An 18,909-nucleotide genomic window follows, 5' to 3' on the forward strand; every position below is an offset into this window, starting at 1 on the left:
GACTAAGGTGCCAACATGGGGTCAGCTGAAGAAGTTAACAACTGAGGCCCAACAGATGGTAGAAAAGCAAGAAGTGGAAGCTACTCTCTCAGCCAAGTTTGAGGACTCTGAGTAAATCAGCAAAAGAAACTTTCATTTAGCAGAAACTCACTTATTTTGTCAAATGGAAAGACTTACTTATAGGAGCCTGGAAGGGACCTGATGTACTTTTAACCTGGGGGAGAGGAGATGCTTGTATATTTCCACAGGATGCAGACTCACCTGTGTGGATTCCAGACCATCTAGTCCGACCTTATGTCACACCACCCTCCATCTCCGCCTCATCCTCCTCCTCCCCGGTATTATCCATATCGGCGGACCCAGAGGGCACAGCTGATTCCTCCCCGGACACTGACACCACCATCAAGCACCGCCCTGATGGACCCTTTGATGCAGCCCTTCAACTCGCTGACACTTCGGGAAGCCCACCACCAATGATGCTGCCCGTAGCCAGATCAACAAGGACAACCAAACCCCCGACTTAAGGACAGCTGAAATCCCTTGACTGAAGAGGCCAGCAACCTTCTACAGGAACAAGGCTCCTTGTGCACTCCATCCACTATGTTTATAGCTATGCTCGCTGTCATTGCTTGTCAGTCTTCTTCTGAGTCTTAAACAACCCAATCTGAGAGGTGGCTGCTGATTTACATGCACTATCATTTAAAAAATAAAAAAGGGGGAATTTGCCGGGAGCCGGTCCATCCTTGCTGTTTCAAGGGACCTGGCATATATGGCATACTGTTCTTAATATGTTTGCTCACCTTCTTGGCGCTATGTCGAAGGAATGTCTTTTTATAAAATTATTTCAGCCTGGCCAGAATGGCTCAGTTGGTTGAGTATCATCCTGTGCACTGAAAGGTCGCTGGTTTGATTCACAGTCAGGGCACATACCTGGGTTGTGGGTTCAGTCCCCTGTTGGGGCAGGTACGGAAGACAACTGATGGATCTCTCTTTCTCTCTCTCTCTCTCTCTCTCTCTCTCTCTCTCTCTCTCTCTCTCTCTCTCCCCCCCCCCCCCTTCCCTCCCTCTCACTCTCTTCCTTCCTCTCTCTAAGTATGTCCTCAGGTAAGGATTTTTTAAAAAGTATTTCAGCCGAAACCGGTTTGGCTCAGTGGATAGACCGTCCGCCTGCGGACTGGAGGGTCCCGGGTTCGATTCCAGTCAAGGGCATGTGCCTTGGTTGCAGGCATAGCCCCAGTGGGAGATGTGCAGGAGGCACCTGATTGATGTTTCTCTCATCGATGTTTCTAACTCTCTATCTCTCTCCCTTCCTCTCTGTAAAAAATCAATAAAATATATTTTAAAAAAATAAAAAATAAAAATAAATAAATAAATAAATAAGTATTTCAGCTAATAAATAAAAGAATAATATATTCAAAATATCACCATTTTTAACTCCTCATAAATTTATGGATTTAGGCATTAATCATCAATAGTTGCTAGTATCTCAAAAAGAAAGACAACCAGATAATATGTACTCCTAATAGAAGACCAAAATACCACCTGAGTTTTTCTCCCTTTCTCCACCTAAAAATACTAAATGTGGTTAATCCTCTACCAACTACTAATTTATAGGAAATACCCCCCAAAAATGTTAAACATCATTACGTGGATGCCATCACCAAAATTCAGACATCACATACTACTAAACAAAGGACATAGTTTCTTCAACAAATAAATTACAAAAAAAAAAAAAAAGAGAGAGAGAAATCTAAAAAAAAAAGGCTTAAGAGAGATAGTAAGCAATCATACTGTGTGCCTCTTATTTGGCTACTGATTTAAACAAACACTAAAATAAAAAACATAATGAGGGGTTCATATCCAGAATTTATAAAGAATTTATACAACTTAATACCCAAAAATCAATCCATTAAAAAATGTGCAAAGGACCTGAATAGACATTTCTCCAAAGAGGACATACAGATGGCCAATAGACATATGAAAAGATGCTCAATGTCACTAAAGCATCAGAAATACAAATTAAAACCACAGTGAGATATCACCTTACACCTGTCAGAATGGCTAACATGAATAAATGAACAAACAACAAATGTTGGTGAGGATGTGCAGAAAAGACAATCCTCGTGCAGTATTGGTGAGATTGCAAATTGGTGCGACTACTATGAAAAACAGTATGGAGGGTCCTCAAAACATTAAAAATGGAACTGTCTGTGACCCAGCAATTCCACTTCTGGGTATACATTTTGAAGCAATCCAAACCCCTAATTCGAAAGGATATATGTACCCCTATGTTCATTGCAACATTATTTAAAATAGCCAAGGTTGGAAGCAACCCAAGTGCCCATCAATAGTTAAGTGGATAAAAAAAGCTGTGGTACATATATTTACAATAGAATATTACTCGGCCACAAAAAAGAATGAAATCTAACCATTTTTGATAACATGGATAGACCTAGAGGGTATTATGCTGAGTGAAATAAATCAGAGAAAGACAAATACCATATGATTTCACTTATTGTGGAATCTAAAGAATAAAGTAAATGAACAAATAGAACAGAAATAGACTCATAGATACATAGAATAAACTGAGGGTTGCCAGATGGAAGAGTGGTTGGGGGGCTGGGTGAAAAAGGTGAAGGGATTAACTAGTTACAAAACAGTCATGGGGATATAAAGTACAGCATAGGGAATATATATCTATATATATAAAAGGCTAAGTGCCCTACCTGGTTTAGCTCAGTTGATAGAGCATCGACCTGCGGACTGAAATGCCCCAGGTTCGATTCCAGTCAAAGGCACATGCCTGGGTTGCAGGCTTAATCCCCAGTTGGGGGCATGCAGGAGGCAACCAATCAATGATTCTCTCTCATCATTGATGTTTCTATCTCTCTCTCCCTTTTTCTTCCTCTCTGAAATCAATGAAAATATATTTTTTAAAAAAAGGCTAAGTGTCCATCCAACTGGTAGCTATGATGTGCACTGACCACCAGGGGGCATCTGCTCAACGCAGGAGCTGCCACAACGCGCCCTGGCCATTTAAAAAGAAACGCACTGTGGACCTGGCATCGACAAACCAACACTCGGCTTCCCCCAAGTGGGACACAGGCCCCACCACCACCCCGGAGCGACACCCTACCAAATCTCAGCCAATGCTGCCAAGACCCCATGGCACAAAATGTGGTCCACAGCCCAGCTTAGCCCGGAAACGGTCACTGTGGGCACCGGGTAATGACATCACATAGCAATGCCCGGCTTCCTCTCCCTAGTGACTAGCCTCCTTGGAGTTTCTTCAGCCCAGGAACACAACTTGCTTTAAGGCCAGGTGCAAACATTTCACAGTTTAACCAAATGTTTGTGAAGCGTTTTCATGTGCCTCATCTCATTTGATTCTCACAGAAGTCCTGGAGTAGGTAGATAGGAGACTCAGTAGAATCCTCTTTTCTTTTCATTAGCCGGAAAACAGAGATTTAGAAAGTTTAGAAACCTGACTGAAAAGAATTAAGAAATCGTAGAACTTGAAAATGACTTCAGGTTTTCTCACTGCACAGAATATAGGCAAACGCTGCTGCAGTTAAATATTTTACCCTGCTGCAGTTAAATATTTTACCCTTTGTTCTCCCTGCATGACCTACAATAATAATCTGCTTCATGTTGATACTGCTGTGTGGGTGTTGCACTGGGCTGGAAAAAGTTTAGCTAAGTTTATACTGTATATATGTAAAGCTCTCGCTGGAGCCAATCACATGTGTGTTTCGATTTGTCATTGTCGGTCATGAATTTGGTTGACACTTCTATTATAGGGAAAGGGCGAATAGTGATATTAAAATATTCTAATTAATTTCCTTTCAATATGCACAAATCCGTGCACTGGGACACTAATAGTCAATAATCCTATATAATTGCAAATTGTCCCTGGGGAGTTTGACCGACCAAGAGTTCGACCGCTTGCCATGATGTGTGCTGACCACCAGGGGGTGGTGCGGAATGAAGGAAGGTCCTGGCTGGCAGCTGGCAGCCAGGGAAGGAAGGACCCGGCCAGCAGCCAGGGGAAGGAAGTCCCTGATTGGCCCTGATCGCCGGCCAGTCCTCGGGACCCTACCCGTGCACTAATTTCATGCAGCGGGCCTCTATTATGGTAATAACTATGTATGGTGTATTGGAAATATCAGGGGAACACTTTTAAAGTATATGATTGTCTAATCACTATGCTGTCCACCTGAAACTAATACAAAACAATATTGACTATAAACTGGAATTGAAAAATAAAATTTAAAATAATCAAAAACATAATTTATAACATTTGAAACAATCTTTCGTGTTCATATAGTCACATAATTCAAGCCCAAGCCTGTGCCAAGGGAAATTAAGTACATTTACTGTTCTCCTGCCTAGCTCAGACCAGCAAAAGGCTATTTAACGAGATCAGGCAGATAAAGAATCTGAGACTCACTTTAAGGCCAAACTGTAATGTAAGTAGTAACTGACAAAAGCAACATTATAGAAGTAATAGCACCACAAAACTAAAGTCTTTTATAAAGAGCAGGACATTCTATTTGGAAAAAAAAATGTATACCATAAAAAATGGAAATCCGAAGTCTTCGGTAGAACCAATGGCATTCCTATCAGTTTTCATTTAAATCAGCAGTTGCCAACCAGTGGTCCTGTGAGGTCTGAAAGGTTGGCAACCGCTGGTTTAAGGAAACCTTTGGAGCAGCAGTCGCCAATCAGTGGTCCGTGAGGTCCGTAAGGTTGGCGACCGCTGATTTAAATTGTACAAAGAAACACCCAGCAGTGAGTTGCACAGTAATATCAGCATTATTTGACTAGTAAAATGAGAAAAAAGACACATAATAGTGATTCTATGGGCTGTTTAATTCAAGCATAACAGGCCAGTCTCAGTAGGTATCCTCCAGACCTGTGGGTTGCAAACAATGAAAATACATCCTGCATATCATATATTTACATTACGATTTATAACAGTAGCAAAATTACAATTATGAAGTAGCAACGAAAATAATTTTGTGGTTGGGGGTCACCACAACATGAGGAACTGTATTAAAGGGTCATGGCATTAGGAAGATTGAGAAACACTGCTCCAGAGGAATCTTAGAATTGTGGATAATCCTAAAACAGCCTCCCCATATGGATTCGGTTCTTTGTTTTTGCAGAGTAAGGTTATTTGCTATTCAGACTTTAGAACTCTCATTCCATTTTAAATTTCCTGGGGTCACACTAGTTACCCAGACTTCTGAAGGCTGTACATCTATCTGAAGCAGCATTTCTTACCAAGAATTGATCAGTGCCTTTCATTATAACCACTCCTGATTTTATGCTTGATTGATTTTATGCCTTTCAATTAACCACTTCTAACAAGAGCTTTGTTCCTTGCCTAATTGACCAGGAGCTCTATGGGACCCTCCCATTCTACAACCACTACAAGGAGACCTTTGGTGGGATAATCTTGGAGGGATCGTGGGTCTCATAAATGCAGACAAAGGGACATTCTTCCATCCCTAAAAAATTAAGCAAGCAAGCAAATGTGAGCTCGGCCAGAAACAGTGAGGACCAGAATGTCTGAAAGTCAAGATGGTTATACTTGAAACTTGAGACTAGAATGGCTCCAAAAGTTGATGTGCCAGGACTGTAGCAAGGGGAGCCAGAGCTGCTAGGAGGTGGCTTGGACCAGCAGGCAGCAGGATGGGCAGGAATGTTCTGAGGCCAGATTTTTATAGCAACATTATTGTAAGCCTATTGAGCAGCAGGGAAATAGGATGCTGAAGCTGGGACTCCTGCTCCTGTAACCCTCAAGAGGGTTGAAGTAGTCCTGAGTCTTGGATACAGAATTATTAAATGGCAAATCAATGAAGGATGCAATAAGGAAGATGGGCATACTCAGGAATGAAAGACTGTAGAGGAAAGGAAAACAAATGGGACTTCTAAAGAGAAAATAGATAGTTATTGGTATATAACAAATGGAGAGTAGATTTAGAAATAAACAGATTAGAAACAACTGAAGAGTGTTTATGAGCAAAAAGAAAACCACACTTAAATATATCTTAATGAAAACTGCACAGCACCTAAGAAAGATCTTGAAAGCTGCCACAGAGAAAAGACACTATCAAAGAACAACAGAATGACAGAAGTATTTTCAATAGCAAAACATAACAAATAATGTTTTAAAGTGTTAACAAAATTATCCTAGAATTATGCTTAGCAAGACACTCAGGAAGAAAGACAGAATACAGGCAATTATAGGTACATAAAAGCTGAGGACATTTTTTACCACAGACTTGCTTTAAACTAGTGGTTTTCAACTAGGGATAATTTTGCCTCCTAAGTGATATTTGGAAATATTTAGAGACATTTTATTTTTGCTACTGAGATTATGTAACTTTTAACATCTACTTAGTAGAGGCCAGGGATGCTCTTAAACACCCTACACTGTATTGGACAGTTCCCACACGACAAATAATTATTTGGTTCAAAATTTCATGGTGCTGAGTTTAAGGAACCCTCCTCTAAAGGAATTCTAAAGATCCCAGAGGACTGGTGTTCTGAAATGCAACAAAGAATATTGAACAAATGAAATGGTGAACATGGCCCTTGACCCAAGTCAATATTTTCTCTATGAAATGATGTTAGTGTCTTATTTGTTGAGTAAAAAAAAATAGACTACTGGAAATATTGGACAATAATATTATGTGAGTCCAGAGGAGAGAGTTTGAACTGAAGCATTTGGAAGTCTTTGTTGTTTGGGAAGATGACAAGCCATTGTTTAATTTAGTTAACAGTTTTTTAAAGTAAAATATGTGGTAAGATTTCAATAATTATGAAAAGAATAGAAATAGAGTGTGAAAACTCCAAGATAGAATAGAGGAAAAAATGGGTTAAGGAAAAACAAAGCAAAAAATGCAGAGAAAGAAAATGAGAATGAATCATAGGGAAAGAAGGACAAATAGAAATAAAAACACGGTAGAATCCAGTCCAAATATATCAGTCTCTGAAGTTGATGGACTAAACTTGACAATTATTAAAAAGACAGATTGTCAGATTTTTTAAAATACAACTATTTTCTGTGTACAAGAGATCTGCCTAAAGCAGAAAACCCAAAGACAGCTAGTATAGTTATCATTATCTTTTTCTTTCTATCGTCTTAGGATTTATTCTGCTGCCTTTCTAGCTTCCTGAAATAGGGTCTTAGCTCATATAATTTTTGTTCTTACTACATTTGCTGGATCCTACAGGTTTTAATAGGTAGTGTTTTCATTGTCACTCAATTTTTAAGTATTTTAATCTTTGACCCTTGAATTGTTTAGCAGTATTTTTTTATTTCTAAACTTGCAAAGATTTTAAAATGTATACTTTTATAATTAAATTTTTATTGAATTGTTTTTATTGATCAAGATCATGGACTATATTATACCTGTTTGAAATTTATGCAGTCTTTAAGATCTAGTACAAAGCTTGTAATAAATTTTCATGTATGTTTAATAAAATTTATATTCTCTAATTTTGGATGTAGAACTCCTAATGTCCATTAGATGAACTCTATTATTATTCAGATCTCTTTACCTTTGCTTATTTTGTTTGCTTTATCTGTTATTGAGAGAAATATGTTAAAAATTTCCGTGTGTGATGGTAGATTTGTCAATTTCTTGCTATAGTTCAATCCATTTTTGCCTCAAATATTTGAGGCATGGACGAGTGGGTGGGTGGGTGGATGGATGGATGGAGTAGGCAGCTTTTTTATTGGTATCCAATGCTCCTTTCTTCCTGGTATTCATGCCCTTGTATAATCCTTTGCACTTGGAGTGAAGACTGGACTTAATGACTCCTAATTAATAGAATATGGCAAAAGCGATGTTACTTTTGTAATGAGATTACAAAAAGGCTGGGACATCAGTCTTGCACTCTCTCTGGCTCTCTTTGGTGGCTTGCTTTGAGGGAATCTAGCTGCCATGTTGTAAGCTGTCCTTTGGAAAGGCCCACATGGCAAGGAACGGAAAGAGGCTTTTGACCAAAAAGCCTGAAAAGAACTCAGTCCTGCCAGCAACGATGTGAGTTAGGTTGGAAGTGGATCTTCCCAAGGCCTTCAAATGAGACCACAGTCCTGGCAGACCCTTGATTGGTGCCTTATTGAAGCTGAGGGCCCAGCTAAGCCATCCCCATATTTCTAGCTCATACATACTGAGATAAGTTGTGTTGTTTAAGCCACTAAGTTTGGGAGTAATTTGTTACACGGAAAGAGATAACTATAAACAATAGATGCCCTAGTCAGTTTGGCTCAGTGGATAGAGCATCAACCCGTGGACTGAAGGGTTGCGGGTTCAATTCTGATCAAGGGCACCCACCTCGGTTGCAGGCTCCATCTCTGGCCCAGGTCAGGGCTCATGCAGGAGGCAACTAATCGATGTGTCTCTCTCACAGATGTTTCTCTCCCTCTGTCTCTCCCTCTCCCTTCCACTCTCTCTAAAAATCAATGGAAAAAGTATCCTCGTGTGAGGATTAACAAAAAATAAATAAATAATAAAATTACTAAGAGAAGTTTGTTTTATGTTTAAAAAGCAACAACATGCCCTAGCCGGTTTGGATTAGTGGATAGAGCATTGGCCTGTGGGTCCTGGGTTCCATTCCGGTCAAGGGCACATGCCCGTGTTATAGGCTCGATCCCCAGTGGGGGGCGTGCAGGAGGCAGCCAATCAATGATTCTCTTTCATCATTAATGTTTCTATCTCTCTCTCCCTCTCCCTTTCTCTCTGAAATCAAAAAAAATATATTTAAAAATAAAAAGCAACAATAATAGATATATGTTCAAAATTGTTATATTTTCTTGGTGAATTAAGTCTTTTGTAATGTAGCTACCTTCTCACCCCTACTAAAGTTTTTCTCTTAAAGAAAAATTTATCTGATAATAATAAAATTATTATTATTATTATTATTATTATTATTATTATATTAGGTTTCATTTGGTTAGTATTTGCCTGATATATCTCTTCATTACTTTCAATCCTTGCATAACCTTGTATTATGTCTCTTGTAAACCATATATGCCTGGATTTTGCTTTATCCAATCTGTCAATCTTTGTTTTAACTAGTGAATTTAGTCTATTTGCATTGTTATAATTATTGGTACTATTGATATATATGAACTGTTCTGTTATCCTAAAGTATTATTTCCGTTTTCCCCACTTTTTTCTACTTCTTTTTAAATCTTTTCTTACAAAAAACAAACAAAAACCAACATGTACTTAAATTACTCCTGTCCCATAAATAAAGGAAATAACAGCACACTCTCATATCACTCTCTCCCTGGTCCTAACCCCCATCCATCATGTTGTTATTATCTAGAATAGTTCAATGGGAAAAGGACAGACTATGCAATAAATAGATTTGGGAGAACTATTCTTTGCTAACTACATAGTCTGGCTTCTTCCTATCTTTCTAACTATTCTCTCCATTCCTGTCTACTTAAGCCATGTTACCTGTTTGTTCTGTTTTATGAATCCATTAAGATTGTTTCTGCTTTAGGATTTTAAAAAATATATATTTTTATTGATTTCAGAGAGGAAGTGAGAGGGAGAGATAGAAATATAAATGATGAAAGAGAATCATTGATCCGCTGCCTCCTGCACGCCCCCTACTGGGGCTCGAGCCCGCAACCTGGGCCTGTGCCCTTCACCGGAATCGAACCTGGGACCCTTCAGTCCACAGGCTGACACTCTACCCACTGAGCCAAACTGGCTAGGGCTGCTTTAGGATCTTTTAAAATTGGTATTCTGTGCGCCTGAAATGCAGGCTTTTCCTGACCATCCTATGCCAAGGGCATGCTACAGCCAGCTCATATCAGCTCATGGGAGTCAGTTTGCATGCATCTTCTCCCAAAACCATGTTCAGTGACTTCACATGAGTAGTTGAAAATTGTGAGTGTTTCCACCAAAGAAATTGTCAAATATTAGAAGTCAGTAATTTTTGTTTTTAAATTCTGGAGAGCCTGCTTACCAGCACACCAGTGATCTTACCTGAAGTTGTCCTTCCCCTCCGCAGTCATAGTCTATCTCAGAACCTATATTATTGAACTTACTGCTTCTTGAAATGTCTTTTTTGGGTTTTGTTTTGTTTTATTTATTTTGTCTCCTGTTACTTCCGTATACTCACAATGAAAACAGCATCTTTAATTGCCTGTCCACTGGTATATCCTGCTAATACCAATGAGAAACTAACTTGGTTTACTTTTTCCCCCAGATGATGGTCGTAAGAAAGCTCGAAATGCTTATCTCAATAATTCCAATTATGAAGAAGGAGATGAATATTTTGATAAAAACTTGGCACTCTTTGAGGTAATATTTGGGAGAAAACTAGGACAGATTTTAGGAACTGAGATTTCAAGATAGCTGTTTTCTACCCCATTCAGTTTTAAAACAGCACAGGCTGGATAACTTAATAGCTAATTGTTAAAATACAATACTTACAGCTTGTCACTGTGTTTGATTTACTCTATAATCTAATGATTGCTAATTAATGGGTAGCCATTAATTAAATCAAATTCCTATGAAATAGAAAAGGAATGTTGACATCACAGGCATATGGAGAACGTTGCTATCAAATTCAGCTGGGATTTAAATGTTTACATTGGAATTATCTTCTAAGTATAAAATAATGTATTTTTCAGCTCTGCATTTGGGGAGACTATCATTTACCTTCAAACTACTAACCAAAACCAGTGTAGGAAGCAGGCTGCTAGAGTCAGAAGACCCATGTGTCTTATCTAAGAGCATGGACTTTGCAGTTGGGGTATTGAAAGGAACCTATTTTATTCCTGCATTTCTGTCCACTCACTGCCTTTGTTTGGCTTTAAACACTTCTCAGTGTGCCTGTGTTTTAAATGATATTTTCTCTCAGCTTCCTTCAAGAAAAGGTCTGAGGTGAGTATTTAGTTCACTCACAAAAATTTTCTATTGACCTGCCTATTCTTGGTGCTATAAATAATAGCCATAAGTTAATACAATGCTAGTAGCCTAAAGAAAGAGAGTATTCTGGTTAAAAATCTTATTATCAATGTTTTTTAGAAGGTTACACTGTCTGTAGGGGCATGATTTTGTTTTTACTGCAAAGTGAAGCTATTAGAAAGACTCAAAAGGTTTTCATTTAAGAATTTTATAAGGATTTATGTAGGCCTGATTAAGTGTAATATTTTAGTATTGGGGGAAATAAAATCTCATTGATAAATCGTCTTTAAATATTTACCTGTGAAATATTTTCTCACTTTGCAATTTTCTGGTAGAGCAGTCCTTTTGTTGCTTATTTCCAGTGTGTTCTTCATCACTCATTTCTTCCATACTTCTGGTTTTATAGGAAGAAATGGACACCAGACCAAAGGTGTCTTCTCTCCTCAACCGCATGGCTAATTACACTAATCTGACTCAAGGAGCAAAGGAACATGAAGAGGCAGAGAACATCACTGAAGGGAAAAAGAAGCCCACCAAGGTGAGGCCTTGGAAAACAAGGATAAATAAAAAGCACCTCATATATACGAAAGGATGAATAGCCAAGGCATCAGTTTCTGCTCTAGAATAGCTATTTATTGAATGCCTGATATTTGCCAACACTGTCCCGGGCACTAGGTTCATAGCACAAAAAGAACTCACAATATCTCATTGTCACAGTCCTTAAGATGTTTTAACTATGATGATACATGGTCTAAGGAAAATACAGGCAGGATAAAGAGATCGAGGCTGTTGGCCAGCAAGGGAGCCAGAGCAGAGGGCATTACTATTTTAGAGAGGCTAAGATGATATTTGAGCAGGGCCCTAACTAATGTGAGGACTGAGCCACGAAGACCAAATACCAGTCTTTTTTATCAAAATGATAAAATATATACAGAATAATATTACAAGTTAGTTTTTTGGTTGTTCAAGGCTAAAAGGACACTTAGATCTTTATTTTACCAACTACAATGAAGGATTTATACCAAATTTTGAAGATCAAGTCATTAGTCCATTTTTAAATGAAAAGAGAAAGTTAACAGCTTTGAACTACAGAACTTTTTTATTTTATTTTTTTAATATATTTTATTGATTTTTTACAGAGAGAAAGGGAGAGGGATAGAGAGTTAGAAACATTGATAAGAGAGAAACATCAATTCAGCTGCCTCCTGCACACTCCCTACCGAGGATGTGTCCACAACCAAGGTATATGTCCCTGACTGGAATCGAACCTGGGACCCTTCAGTCTGCAGGCCGACGCTCTATCCACTGAGCCAAACCAGTTAGGGCCAGAACTTTTTTAATTTGTTGGGGTGCACTTAAAGTTTATTTGTGGTCAGATGCCTATGTAAACACATGTGGGGATCTTTGAAAGATAAAAATGTATAGCTCAAGGAATAATAAAAGGTATGGTATAGACATTTGTAAGTTGGAGATTTTGTATGTGCCTCTTTCAGGGTATTTATTAAACTTACTATTTCTGCTTTGAGCTGAATATGGTAGTTTAGGGAACTAGTTTTCATATAAAAGTAAAAAGATGAAGTCGTCTTTTCTAAATGACTTTGTAATTTTTTCTTTTGTCAACATCTTTCTTTTCAGACCCCCCAGATGGGTACCTTCATGGGTGTCTACCTCCCATGTCTACAAAATATTTTTGGAGTGATCCTGTTTCTACGCCTTACATGGGTGGTGGGCACAGCTGGAGTTCTTCAGGCCTTTGCAATTGTCCTTATTTGCTGCTGCTGTGTAAGTCCAGAGGTGGCTCCTGGAGACCACCTGGAACCTTGCGACTGCTCAAGAGTATATGCACTTCACCTCTTTGGGAATAAAACAGAGAATACTAGGGAAAAACTCATTTCAACAAGAGAGATTATTTTGATACGAAAATCAAAAGGATTTTCAGTTATTTAGTGTCAGTTACTCACTGCTTATATCTATAACAAGATGTACTAGAAATTATAATGGAAGTCTTCTACAGGAAGTAGAAGATACAGCCTACAAAGGATTCAGAATACAAACCATTTGAGCTTGATAGCACCAATGTTGTTACAGAAAATGTGTTAGAAAATGGGGTGTACTACTCCAGTAGAGTGGTGAGAAACAAAACTGATTGTTGTTTTGGGGTGACGAGTGTTTGTTTTGAAGTCTCATTCATTTTCTCTTCCCCAGAAATTCAGTTGTTTTTTCCAGGTCTCCTCTCCACCATGCTGAGAACATTTTTTTCCCCTCACCCAAGGATATGCTTTTTATTGATTTTTTTAAATTTTTTTTTTTTAGAGAGAGGGAGGGAAAGAGAGAGTAATATCAGTGTGAGTGAGAAACATCAATTGGTTGCTTCCCGTGACGCTCCCTGACTGGGGATCGAACCTGAAAACCACGTATATGTCTCAGGACCATACTGAGAACATTTTAATCTTTCTTTAATCTAAACTCCTTTTATCTATGTTTCCCAACCACATCTATCAATTTTATTATAAGTTGATAGATTATTTTTTAATTATTGTTTTATTGCCTGACCAGTGTGGCTCAGTGGTTGAGTGTTGACCTATGAACCAGGAGATCACGGTTCAATTCCTGGTTAAGGCACATTCCCGGATTGCAGGCTCGATCCCCAGTGAGGGGCATGCAGGAGGCAGACCATTAATGATTCTCTCTCATCATTGATGTTTCTATCTGTCCCTTTCCCTTCCTCTTTGAAATCAATACAAAAATATATTTTAAAAAATTATTATTTTATTGCCCTGGCCAGGTAGCTCAGTTGGTTGGAGCATCGTCCTGTATACTAAAAGGTTGTGGGTTCGATTCGGTCAGGGCACATACCTAGGGTGCAGGTTGAATCCCCGGTTGGGTGTGTACTAGGAAGCAAATGATCAAATATTTCTCTCACATCAATGTTTCTCTATCTCTCTCTTTATCTTTCTCTGTCTTCCTTCCTCTCTCTCAAATAAATAAATATATCCTCTGGTGAGGGTAAAAAACAATTATTTTATTATTTAACTAGCAACTGACCTCTTTTATTACTATCACCATTATACCCTCCATGTGCTTCATGCTCAGAGTGCTATACAGAGCAGGGCAAGTAGTCATAATCTGTATCATTAACAAGTTAAAATTAATGGCACCATCATTTTTTTTTTCAGTTTCTTAGTCTTGAAACTTCAGTGCCATATTTGGTTCCCTGATTGCCTCTCACACCCAGTTAGCTACCCAGACTAATCATATCTTCCTCTGAAATCTCATTCAACCCTTCCTTTATATTTCCACTTCTATCACTGCAGTCCTTTGCTCTCACAGAATTACTATAATAGCCTACTAATAGGTCACACTGCCTCCATCCACTCCCTATCTACAGTCCATGCTATACTCTGCTACCAGGTAATGTTTTTAAAATATAGTCCTTGCCAGGCCAGGGTGGCTCAGTGGTTGGGCATCTACCAATGAACCAGGAGGTCATGGTTAGATTCCAGGTCAGGGCACATGCCTGGGTTGTGGGCTTGATCCCCAGTAGGGGGCATGCAGGAGGCAGCCAATCAATGATTCTCATCAATGTTTCTCTCTCCCTCTCCCTTCCTCTCTCTGAAATCAATAAAAACATATTAAAAAATTTAAAATACAGTGCCTATGAGCTCAGAAATCTTCAGTAGTTCCCTTTCTTACTGAATATTGTTCTTGTTATTGTAGCCAGCCTTTACTCAGTTTCTAATTTGTTTTTCAACTTGTTTAGGAGATCCAGGGGGAGATCAGCGGTTCTCAATAGCAGCTAACGTACCGATTACAATGTAGGGGCATCTATATGTATAAAAGGCTAATATGCAAAGTGTCCCCTCGGGAGTTCGACCGGGAGACTGGGAGTTCAATCGCTTGCTACAACGTGCACTGACCACCAGGGGGCAGTGCGAAATGAAGGAAGGCCCCAGCTGGCAGCCAGAAGGCCCCGATCAGCCCTGATCACCGGCCAGGCCTAGGGACTCTACCCATGCACAGATTTCATGCATCAGGCCTCTAGTTGTTGTTGTTTTTTTTAATTAAATCTTTATTGTTCAGATTATTACATTTGTTACTCTTTTTTTCCCCCCATAACTCCCCTCCTTCCAGCTCCCACCCCACCCTCCGACCAGGCCTCTAGTTTTAACAGAATATTCCAGGTAATAGTGTGACTTGTATAATGAGTTGAGCCACATCATCTCATTTCCATGCCATTGGGTATGACAGGTAACTCCCTTCATAAAAGTAGGTAGAGGTAAGTTCTCTGAGGTCCACAGATGGGAAATAGTACAGAAGGTTCTCTTTTATACAGTAACAATCTTCTCCCTTCTTTTTCTTTACAGACAATATTGACTGCTATCTCTATGAGTGCCATTGCAACTAATGGAGTGGTGCCAGGTCAGTAGGCTAAGCGCAGACGTCAGGGATTGTCAGTGGTTACTGTGTGTTTATGATATGAAGGCCAGAAGTGTAAACTTTCGAGGAATAGAGTCCTATTTTAATCTGTTGGCCATGGACACTAATACTATTTGAGTTTAGGATATCTTCTTTAAAAGTTTATTTATGTTCTAGTCTAGAATTTTTCATTTTTGTTGCATCCTTAGCTTCCTTTAGTTAGAATATATTTTATTGGGCTATCTCATGCCTGCAGTAAATATTCATATTTTTCTAATACTTACAAATTGTTCTGCTTCCTATGGAGCAGTGGTCGGCAAACTCATTAGTCAACAGAGCCAAATATCAAGAGTACAACGATTGAAATTTCTTTTGAAAGCCAAATTTTTTAAACTTAAACTATATAGGTAGGTACATTGTTATTAACTTAATTAGGGTACACCTAACCTGGCCTTTGCTAAAAACGTCCTCATTTTATAATAATAAAGCCACCAACACAAAATAATTACAATTCTTAAATTGATGACAAAAATACCTGTAGGATTTGCAGCTGGTTGGAAAAATACAGGTAACTTTATGCTTCGAGTAGGTACTTTTGTCACCCGTGCGCGATTTGTGGACACAATTAGCGGACGCGATTAGCACTAACCACTGCACAATGAGACTGCTGACTGACTGGCTCACTCAACTCATGCATGAATCACGTGCGCCTCCCCTGCGCTGCGTATCCTGTGGCCCACCTGCGCCGCGTCTCCCATTGCCCGACCGACCAACACCCCCCACTTCTAACTAGACTCGCCCAGGCTGAAAACCGACTTCTGCTCATGGGCCACAAAGTTTCAATCGCACTGTACGCGCGCGCCCGCACGTGGTATTTTGTGGAAGAGCCACACTCAAGGGGCCAAAGAGCCACATGTGGCTCGCGAGCCGCGGTTTGCCGACCACTGCCATGGAGCATTAGATGTGCAGTATATCCTACCGTAAAGATTTCATATTTTACTCCCCACTAGCAAATGTACTTTTTATCACATTCAGCATTTTCAAAAGCCTCAAATATTTATCCTTCATGCATATTTTTATTCCTCTTACTTAGGATTGTTCACATACCTCTTACTAATGTACTTTCTTTATCTTGATCACCTTGTTCTTTGTGTGTTAGCTGGGGGCTCATACTTCATGATTTCCCGGGCACTGGGCCCAGAGTTTGGTGGAGCTGTTGGCCTCTGCTTCTATCTTGGAACCACATTTGCAGCAGCCATGTATATCCTTGGTGCCATTGAAATTTTTCTGGTGAGTAATCACTTAATTGTGTTCTACAGTATAGATAATAATACAGATTTGGACTTACGTTGTTCTTTGATGTCAAGGCTTCTGAGAGATCAGCTATAAGTAATCGATTGTAATCAGCTAACCTCATTTTATTTCACTTTGCTTTATTGCGCCTTGCTGTATTGCACTTCACACTTGGCCTCCAAGTGTGAATATGAGCAAAAATGTTGAGGGCATCTTTTGTCTGCCTACTCCTTCCCCTCTACCCAGTCACCCCCACCCCATCACCTCAACCAAGAAGTTAGTCTCCAAGGAAGATTTGTGCCAATGGGGAAAAAGTAAAATAAAGTTGTGTTTTTTAAAATATCTACATCCCAATGAAATAAAATGTGTTTCATTTCTTTATTTACTGGGATATATTTTTTACTATTTAAATTAATGATAGCAGAAGTAGTCCTCAAGGTAATCATTATAATTATTTTATATAACCCTTTGAATATGTTATTAATGTATTACTTTTTTTCCATTTGGAAATATAGGTATTCAGAATAGCATGTAGACTTAAAAAAATCAGTGATATCCCATTTCTGTAGGTGTTCGAGATCCAAATAGAAATTTGGCTAAGTATCCAGCCATTGTCTGTCTCAGCTATGCTTTCCTTTGTGAAATCAAATCAAACTGCAACATCCTTTTACTTGCCTCCTTGGAAATTACCTAATTTTTTACCATTATTGCTTAACAGGTATACATTGTCCCCCGGGCTGCCATCTTCCGTAGCGATGATGTACTCAAGGAATCAGCAGCCATGCTAAATAACATGCGTGTCTATGGCACAGCCTTCTTAGTGCTCATGGTATTGGTGGTCTTCATCGGCGTGCGCTACGTGAACAAGTTCGCCTCACTTTTTTTGGCCTGTGTCATTGTGTCCATCTTGGCCATCTACGCAGGAGCCATCAAGTCGTCTTTTGCCCCTCCACACTTCCCGTACGTTTCTATCTCTCCGATTAACCATGATTGTTGGGTAATCATTGACAGTATCTAGTGATGTGATCATTTCAAGTCACAATTTTACAGTCTCTCTGAAATTTCCCTTTGGGGTAAGCCCGGTTAGCATCTATGCAGGAAGCCTCCCAGCGAACTGCCTAGTTTGTTCATGTTGATACTCTTCCCTATGTCCCAAGCATAGAACTGGCAGATGTAACCATCATTTGGCTATACTAGTAGATAATTAGGTTTTTTCAAAACCCTGTAATAATGGTTGTGCATATTTGAACCATTCATGAAGGGCTTTTCAAACAGTATAGTTATTGCCAGCAACCTTTATAAAGTATCAAAATGTTGGATTCCTTTTATTAATGAAAAATAAAGAGTCAAAGGAAACCTAAACTCCTACCTAAATATTTGTAATTCATTAAATTTTTAATTCTGTTAGTGTCATAATGGACTTCCTAGTCATAAAATAAAGAGAAATAAATGTCATTATTTGTATTTATATCTATGGGTATTAATTATATTATACACCATAAGTAGTTCAGGTACCTTAAACTATATATATATTTTTTTTAATATATATTTTTATTGATTTCAGAGAGGAAGTGAGAGGGAGAGAGAGATAGAAACATCAACGATGAGAGAGAATCATTAATAGGCTGCCTCCTGCATGCCCCCCACTGGGGATCGAGCCTGCAACCCAGGCATGTGCCCTTGACCGGAATCGAACCCGGGACCCTTCAGTCCGCAGGCTAATGCTCTATCCACTGAGCCAAACCAGCTAGGGATTCAAGTATATTTTTTGAAGCAGTATTGGATTTATGCAAATATGGGACTCACAGGCTCACCAGTTTTCCATTTGACTAGTGGCATAGGGACTAACCAGCACTGAGTATTATTTGAAATCTTGTTACAGAGATTATCTTTGAAAAGTTATCTGGGGATTAAATTCATCAGTCCTAAGTTGATTTAACCTGATTACATAAAAGTAGATTTTTCAGGATGAAAACTTAGGTTCATAGAGATTAAATTAAATAACTTGCCCCAAAGTTAATCAATAGCAGAGCCAGAACATGAACCCTGTGATTTTCTTCCAGGCCAGTATTTCCTCTAAGCTAACTGATGTCCACAATAGGTTCCATCATACTTTTTTTTTTAAGGATTTAATCTAGTATTTATTCCACACTCATGATCCTTCTCTGTAATCAGAATACAAGTCATAAGAACAACCCATCATACTTTTTAAATCTGCTCACCTGACTACAGAGCAGCAAAAGATCAATTTTAG

The 18,909-nt window shown here is 39.0% G+C and overlaps 1 protein-coding gene across 8 annotated transcripts in view; it reads left to right on the top strand.

The window, feature by feature from the left end:
• Positions 1-18,909, top strand: part of SLC12A6 (solute carrier family 12 member 6) — an 87,828-nt gene that overhangs the window by 46,939 nt on the left and 21,980 nt on the right. For all 8 annotated transcript variants that reach the window (XM_023752887.1, XM_023752885.1, XM_023752886.1 and 5 more), the window contains 6 exons: positions 10,243-10,337; positions 11,353-11,484; positions 12,582-12,728; positions 15,311-15,365; positions 16,522-16,652; positions 17,374-17,615. In XM_023752887.1, coding sequence (XP_023608655.1) covers positions 10,243-10,337; positions 11,353-11,484; positions 12,582-12,728; positions 15,311-15,365; positions 16,522-16,652; positions 17,374-17,615 — 802 coding nt within the window. The remainder of the gene's footprint in view (positions 1-10,242; positions 10,338-11,352; positions 11,485-12,581; positions 12,729-15,310; positions 15,366-16,521; positions 16,653-17,373; positions 17,616-18,909) is intronic.

Source organism: Myotis lucifugus, unplaced genomic scaffold (assembly GCF_000147115.1).
Source record: "Myotis lucifugus unplaced genomic scaffold, Myoluc2.0 scaffold_38, whole genome shotgun sequence".
Lineage (NCBI taxonomy): Eukaryota > Metazoa > Chordata > Mammalia > Chiroptera > Vespertilionidae > Myotis > Myotis lucifugus.